This window comes from Bison bison, unplaced genomic scaffold (genome assembly GCF_000754665.1).
Source record: "Bison bison bison isolate TAMUID 2011002044 unplaced genomic scaffold, Bison_UMD1.0 scf7180017864459, whole genome shotgun sequence".
NCBI classification, from domain to species: Eukaryota; Metazoa; Chordata; class Mammalia; order Artiodactyla; family Bovidae; genus Bison; species Bison bison.
This window is the reverse complement of record NW_011495021.1, coordinates 1576426-1584646: the sequence shown is the minus strand read 5'-3', so window position 1 is coordinate 1584646 and position 8221 is coordinate 1576426. Positions and strand designations below refer to the sequence as shown.

The 8221-nt window shown below is 39.7% G+C and overlaps 1 protein-coding gene across 2 annotated transcripts in view; it reads left to right on the top strand.

Moving 5' to 3' along the window:
* The first annotated feature begins 6 nt into the window (after positions 1 to 6).
* Positions 7 to 8221, top strand: part of ITGAV (integrin, alpha V) — a 108616-nt gene continuing 100401 nt past the window's right edge. For both annotated transcript variants that reach the window (XM_010859733.1, XM_010859732.1), the window contains exon 1: positions 7 to 283. In XM_010859733.1, coding sequence (XP_010858035.1) covers positions 99 to 283 — 185 coding nt within the window. In that variant the 5' untranslated portion in view covers positions 7 to 98. The remainder of the gene's footprint in view (positions 284 to 8221) is intronic.

Here is an 8221-nt window from a genome sequence, read left to right as displayed (position 1 = left end):
GCAAGTTTCGGCGCGCGCAGGCGGCGGGCCGCGGGCTCCGTGCGCTCCGGGAGGGGTGGCCGCGGCTCCGGGCTCGGCGCCCCGCGCGCACTTCGACGATGGCTTCTCTGCCGCGGCGGCGACTGCGCCTTCGCCCCCGCCGCCTCCTGCTCCTTCTCCCCGGAATCCTGCTGCCTCTTTGCGGCGCCTTCAATCTAGATGTGGAGAGTCCTGCGGAGTACTCCGGCCCAGAGGGAAGTTATTTCGGCTTCGCGGTGGACTTCTTCGTGCCCAGCGCGTCTTCGTAAGTGGCCACCCTTGGAAGGGGAGTTGGTCCCCTCCGCCATCAAGCGCACCCACCCTGCGATTTCCCATAGGGAGCGACCTCTGCAAAAGATCCCGGCGTCTTTCTATCCGTTCCTTCTAACCTTCCCTCCCCCTCACTGGGCAAGTTAGATTCTGGGTGGATGAAATATTTGGGGGAGGTGAGCCCCTGCACTGCTCATCACCCAGTTCCCCCTTCTCCCTTCTTCATAGGGAGCGCTTTGAAGCAGACCTGTGCTTAAAATTAGGGGAAAGAGGGAAATCAACAAAGGCTAGTCCGGCGGAACACCGCGCAGCCTCTGCGGGCTCCCGGGACTTTGTCAGTTTCATCTCTGAACTTCTTTCTCTCCTATACCAGTTAAAGTTAGCCTTTCCTGTAGTCGTCTTTTTTGCTTCACAGACTTACTTAAACACCCGTGTTTTTCGCTCTCCCCAAAGCCCTCCCTCATTCTTTACGCCTCTCAGTCTGATTTTGTCCCTCCTCGTCTGCTCCTTTTCCAGACATTCTGATGACTAAAATGACCACTCTGTCGTAGGAGATTCATTGTGTCTTATCTCTGAGACTGTCAAACCTGTGTACATTGGAGGCTGAACAGATGAATTGGATGTGTCATCTGTTCTTTTTATAGTGATCCATTATTTGGATCATTGTTCAGAAAGAACAAGGGTGTTTGCTGAGTTTTCACTCACTACAGGTCTTTTCAGTTATGTTTCAAATTACCAACGTTTCGCGTTGCACAGGATTTGGAACAGAGTTATTGTCATTATTGGATTAAAAGTTGTCTCTCACGTCACCAAACGCTGACATCATTCTCACCACCCACCACCTTTTTTAGCGTTAGAAATACTGATTTAATCAATGTTCACTGGCTGTCTTTTGATGTTTAAATCTTGTTTCCAACAGGGAGAACTGTTCCTAGCTCTTATAAATCGTAGCAACATATTTTTGTTTTTTTGTTTTTTCTGTATTTTAAAGTATTGTTTTTTGGGGAGGGGAGGGAGGATAATTTTAATGGTCAGTGCTTTTTAGAACCATTTTTTCTTATTCATACATACCTAATTTGAAGATGATTAAGTATTTTTCCTTGACTTTTAATAATATTCATCAGGATTTATTCTTTCTGAGAGTTGTTGATTATCATTCATTTTGGTGACAACCTTTGCAGCACTTTGGAAAATCTGTTGGAAGCAGTTGGTGGAAACTAGACCTCGATCTCTGTAGTGAACTCAGTTTTGCTTTCTCCAGCATCATTGCTTTTTATGAGACCTGAGCACAGATTGTCCAAAGTGATAAAAATAATCATTAACTTCAGGAAGCATTTACTGCCTTCTCATTTGATGTAATCATATTTTCAGCCTTTTCTGTTATTTAAATTTCTTTTTGTCTCCAGATAGTTTTAAGTGTATGCCTTTATATTGCAGAGGATTTTAGTTGCTCTCAGAGTGCTCTTAATAATTCGAATAGTTTTGAAAATGCGTGCTGTTTTTTGTCAAGAGTTACAGAAACAAGAATTAGCATTTAAATGTTTTCTAGTTGATGGAGTGTTTTGCAAATGTTGCTCTTAACTCTGTGGCAACCCTCTGAGTTTAGTGGTGTAAAGATATGTGACAGAATGATAAACTTAGTGTTTTTACCATGGAAAATGCAGTAATGTTGACTGTTGGCCTGCCATATTTCCTATTTTTTGGCTGCGAGGGTGGATGTCTACTTTGTGACTAGCCATTGTAGTTGTTGAATACACTGTGACCTCACAGGTTTACATGATCTCCCACTTGGGCCTTTAATGGTAAGGTAAAACTGAAGTTGGTTTGGTTTCATATAACATTTTGAAACTTTCTTCACTAACTTTGTTATTAATAGACTAGTGAGCTCTAGAAAAGCCTTACTTAAAAAAATATAAAATTATCTTTGAGATTAAAAAAACCCAAAATATATATAAACAAAGGTGTCTACTTCTGAGCATTTCAGATTTAAAAAAGATTGATGCAAACTTATGCTTCCTTGGTGGCTCAGTGGTAAAGAATCCGCTGCCAGTGCAGGAGATGTGGGCTCCATCTCTGGCTTGGAAAGATCTCCTCGAGAAGGAAATGGCAACCCACTCCAGGATTCTTGCCTGGACAATCCCATGGACAGAGGAACCTGGTGGCTACAGTCCATGGGGTTGCAAAGAGTCAGACAGGACTGAAATGACTGAACAACAATGTGCTTAATTTTGGAGAGAGGTACTTCTAAAGTTTAACAAGCATTGGAATCCCAGGTGCACGAGAATGCCATTTACAGTATCAGCAGCTGCATTTACTGTTGTCATTTGGTGTGATAATAAACATCTAAAGGGAAATAAAATTCATGTTAAAAAAAGTGCTAATTAAAAATTCCTTTCTTCTGAAGGAAGAGTGCCTGGATTAATGAGGAAGCAATGAGGTCTCCTCCTGCTGCTTCTGGTTTCTGAAGGTGTCTAAATACCTTTGGCAAGCTGTAGGACTGTTTTATGTCTCATTTTTCTTGTTACAGAAAATTGTTACCAAATTATATCCATACCCTAATGAAAACTAATGAATCAGTGTTCATAATAAGCAAAAATATTAAAGTGACTTCAGTAAAATTTCTCCAGAAATGTCTTAGGTTTAAAGTGAAAAGTCAGAAAAATTGTGATTTGAAAATTATAAAAAATATAGAAAACAAACTTATGATTACCAGAGGGGAAAGATTGTAGGGGAGAAGGATAAACTAGGAGTTTGAGATTAGCAGATGCAAATTACTGTATATAAAATAAAGCAACAAGGATTTACTGTATAGAACAGGAAACTATATTCAATGTCTTGTAATAAGTTGTAATAAGCTATAATGGGAAAGAATACACACACACACACACACACACACACATATGTAAAACTGAATCACTTTGCTGTACACCAGAAACTAACACAACATTGTAAATTAGCTATGATTCAGAAGAAAAGGAAAAGTAATTAGGAAAAATAAAACATTGGCACTCCCTATTTTTTTTTCCTGTATGCATTAATTTATGGTGACTGTATTGCCAAACTTACATAAAGTTTAAATAGTGTATACAGGCCAAGAAGCAAAGGCATGTTTTTCTTATGGAGAGTAATTGAAAGAGTTAAAAATTACACCCTAGGCTTAGTTATAATAATGGTGTTTTACATTGGTTGACCTATTTTATAATTTACAAAGCACTTTTGCTGTGATTTCTCATTTTGCTCTACACCACAGACCTCTAGGGGAAGAAGGGAAGCAGATAAACTCATTCTTACAGATGAGGGAACTGAGGCCAGAAGCGCTTGTAGCCTTAAGTTGTTTGAGTGGGATGATGTGGGGTAAAATGGAAAAGATGGGAACAAAAGGCAGAAGAAATGAAATCCAAATTCCATTTAATTTTTGTATTCAAATTTTAAGAAGAAAATGAACAGTTTTCTTATTCTTAAGGTATTGTTATACAGTTCTCATTTTACATATATTTTGAAATAATGCTATAATGAGCAACACTAGATTATAAGGCTTAATAATTAACACTAGATTATTAAGGCTAATAAGCAACACTTAATAAGGCTATTAAAAAGCAACAATTAATAAGGCTACGAAACTAATAAGCAACACTAGATTATAAGGCTTCCCCCCATTAAACATGATTGGAGCCTTACAGTTACTATTTGTCCTGTGACCCCAAAGACAAGGTTTGGGTGGGTGTGCCCTGGTCACAGGCCATCCTGCAAAATAATTCTCAGTCCTGACTTCCTGTTTGCAACACCTGGAGAGCTTTTAAAACCATACTGCTTCCCTGTCTGCATCTTCTATCTCAAAGCAGAGCTCAAACTTTATATTCAACAGCCTCTGGATCATTTCTCCTTGACTAGACTGTCTTACCTCAATTTGACAAAAAAGAAAAGGAACTTTTTCACTAAGTGATGTCAATTGCACCTCTGTTTCTATTATGGTACCTTCATTCTCTCTGTCGCTCTGGAAATAATTTCATATTCCGCCCTCTCATTTTCTATTTTTCTTTATCTCTCCTACTGCACACCCCTAATATTAGCCAGTGATTAGTCACCAGGCAGAAGGTCCTAGAAGTTCTTCCTTGCTAATGTTCCTTGCATCCATCCCTGCTTTCCACTTGTACTTTGACGAGCTGTCACAAGCATGGTCTGTGGTACTCAGGTCATCACTTTTGCTCATCATTTAGCTCTTAGACCTGCAAAACATCTTACATGTTTCTAACAGTTTTCTCTTTCTGAAGCATCTTTTGATCTTGGTATTCTGCTGTTTAAGTTTCCTCAACAGTGTTCTCATGACCAGAGATGAAGTCCAAACTGCTTAACCTGAATGAAGGCCCCTTTCAGTCTGTCCCAGTCTGCTTTTACGTTTAAAAGCTTACATCCTATTTCTCCCTTCGTTTTTGTAACCTTCTTCACAACCTTTTTGGAGAAGGCAATCACACCCGACTCCAGTTCTCTTCCCTGGAAAATCCCATGGACGAAGTAGCCTGGTAGGCTGCAGTCCATGGGGTTGCTAGGCGTCGGACACGACTGAGCGACTTCACTTCACTTCACAACCCTTTACCAAATAATACAGGTTATTTTCATGAACTGAACATAGTGTGGGTCTGGCTATATTGGTTCTTTTTTCTTATCATAAATAATATATATGCATAGGTTCTGTCATTTTTATTTAGAAAGCAAGTCCTATGTTGATTTCTCCTGATTAAGGCCCAAGGTTTATAGGATAGATATTATGGAGAAAAAGAGCAAATACATAGAATTTATAATTAAAGCATCTGTTTTACATCATATAAATATTGACTGTAGATTTTTTTTTTTATGAAAAAAATGAAAAGTAAATGTGACTGGAATTATAGCTCTGAAATAACATTCAGACAATATAATACACATTTCTTTCTATATATGTATATGGTCATTTTTTGGAAGTTCCTTTTGGTGAAACCTCACTGGTCAGCCAGAGTCAGCCAAAATATGTTCAACATGCTTTATCATGGAGAAGTCGATGCTGAAAGCAGCCAAATAACTTAGTTCATTTGGAGGGTTTGAAAAGTGTTCTTGTCATTGTTCGGCTGGTTGTCTCTCCTCGGTGGTCAAGGTCCCATTCCCTGCAACTGCCCCTAAAGTACACTTTGGGTTAGAAGTGCGTCCACAGGGCATCTTCCTGCTTGTCAGCTCACATCCTCTTGTCTGTCTCACATCCTCTTCCCCTCCCTTTCCCTCTTCCTCCTTCCCTTCCCTTTTTAAAATTTCCTTTTCCTCCCCCTCTTCTGCGCTCCCTCCTCTCTTCTCCATCCTGACCCTCCCTTTCTATCTCCCTTCTCCCTTCCTATCTGCTGGCCCTCCCTCTTTCTTCTTCACCTGCTACCCTAGAATTTCTTGGCATGATATTAATAACCTGCTCATATATGTAAACCTTAATTTTAAAGCCATTTAATGAAAATAAGTCATTGAGTGAAAATGGGGATTCTGATACTGTTTTGGGGCAAACTTTCTGGTGGGAGATGGATTCTGTCAGGAAACTGCAAGCACGTGAAACTAAGTTGCTCAAGTTCACATTTTTGCTGCTTCTCAGAGAAATCTCTGTCAGCCTCAACTAACCCTGTGCATCTCCCCCAGCTGTCCACCGTTGTCAGGAAATGTTGCAAGCCAACCATTTTCTGCCTTCTTTTTTACCTCTCTTCCCTTTGAGAAAATTGAGGAAAGAAAAAGCTCTTTTAAAAAGAGGTTTGAACTTTTTATTTCTTGTTTTATTAGGGAATCATTTTATTAATAGTTGTCTTTCGTTCTGATGTCATCATCTTGTATTTTTATGAAGTGGTCACATTTTCTAAGTTTGCTCTTATCCGTACACATTCAGAAAACTTCTCTTTTAAGTAATTGTACTGGGCATTACTATTTCCATACAATGGAAGTGGAAACTGAGGCTGAGAGATTTACAGTGACTTTCTTGAATGATTTATATGGTGATTAGAACCTTTAGACCCAAACTGCCCATTAGACAGTGCTGCTTACATCACATTTTTTTTTTTCTGGTCTGTCACTTCTTTGACTTTAATTAAGCTGTTGTAGGCATTCATTAGATATTCCTAGATGAACTCTAGTAAAAACGATTTAATTGTTTATAAGGTGATTTATTTACAGGCTGTTTTTTGTTACTGTGGCAGAAAGACACAAACTTGTCCTCCCAACACATTAGCAGGCTTTTCCTCTCTGCGATATGTGTTGCTCTTATAGTCTTAATTTTCTCATATAGGATCTTTTGCCACCCTGTACTCTTTGTTCTCTACAAATGCTTACTTTTTTTCTCTCCCTTTTAGAACTTAACATTTGTCTAAGGCAGTCTTACTGTTTTTATCTCTCCATTTTTCTCTTGGAGAACTTTCTCTTAACACTCTTTACAAGTAACTTCAACATCATGTTGACACTTTGCACAAAGAACTTCATTTCTCAGCTTTTTTTCCCTCCCATTCCTCCCATTAACCTAGCACTTAGAAGCTGAGAATGCTCACACATTCCTTTTATATTATTCTACCATTTCTGTGGCATTTCACCAATGTGCAAGACTGCACATGAAGGTATGCTTAGGAAAACTTGATGAACACCCTGGTTAGCACATCTAATTACCGTCATTTCATGCCCATAATGTGCAAATGGTCTGATGAAAAGCAGCAGCCTTGTTCCTGGTCTTATCCAAGGAACTCGAGCTCTGTGCCACCAGTAGAGTGAGTGCAATTTCCATTCAGAACTCTCCTGCAGAGCCCTTTTTTCTGTCTTTGCTGAAGCCTGTGTCCCCTACCAACTTCCCAGCCTTCTCTGTCTCTAGTGCCAAGTAAAGAAAGTATCTGAAATCCAAGATTAAGAAGCGATGTGTTACAGAAAGAAATTATTTTAAGGATAACTTAACCAGATGTTTATTGGAGGATGATTTCTGCATTCTGCAGGGGTTGATGATAGTGGAGATGGCTTTTTACTTATGGCTGTTAAAACTGAGACTTATAACTATCAAATGTACCTGCCACTCAGTTGTCAATTTAATAAGCTTTTTTAAAGCGCTTATTATGTGGCAGTACAAAGATGAATGAGGGTATCCTTCATTCATGGAAGCCGTTTATTATAAGGTAGGAAGAAGTGCTTTGACAAAAAATTATTAAAGATACTCTAGTGTGCTGTGTGAGGACAGTTCAGAAATGAGTTTGCTTGTAGGTTTTTAAATAGATTCTGAGAACCAGCTCTTCTGTCCTGATGTCCTGGAACCTGTCCTTTATCCACAACACAAAAATCATAACACACACCTGTGCTTGTATTACCCTTATTAGGGCTACTGCAGGAATGATCCTATGCCTTTTTAGGTACAGATCTGAAAAGTATACTTCTCAGAAATACTTTTTTTCCCCCCTATCTTGTACTCAAGAATCATTTAATTCAGATAAGGAGGGGCAGTTTTATAATTTTGTAGCCAAATTTTTGACCCGTTGAAAGGCAGATTTCATATATATATATGTGTGTGTGTGTACGGATGTGTGTGTGTGTAATTTAGTTGTTAACCAGCTCTGCTGTAGAAATGTAGGGTAGGATGATAACTGAGCTGCTCTCTTATTCATGGGGGTTAAGAGTTCTCGAGTTGGACTGTGAAGAGAGCTGAGTGCCGAAGAATTGATGCTTTTGAACTGTGGTGTTGGAGAAGACTCTTGAGAGTCCCTTGGACTGCAAGGAGATCCAACCGGTCCATCCTAAAGGAGATCAGTCCTGGGTGTTCTTTGGAAGGACTGATGCTAAAGCTGAAACTCCAATACTTTGGCCACCTGATGCAGAGAGCTGACTCATTTGAAAAGACCCTGATGCTGGGAAAGATTGAGGGCAGGAGGAGAAGGGGACGACAGAGGATGAGATGGTTGGATGG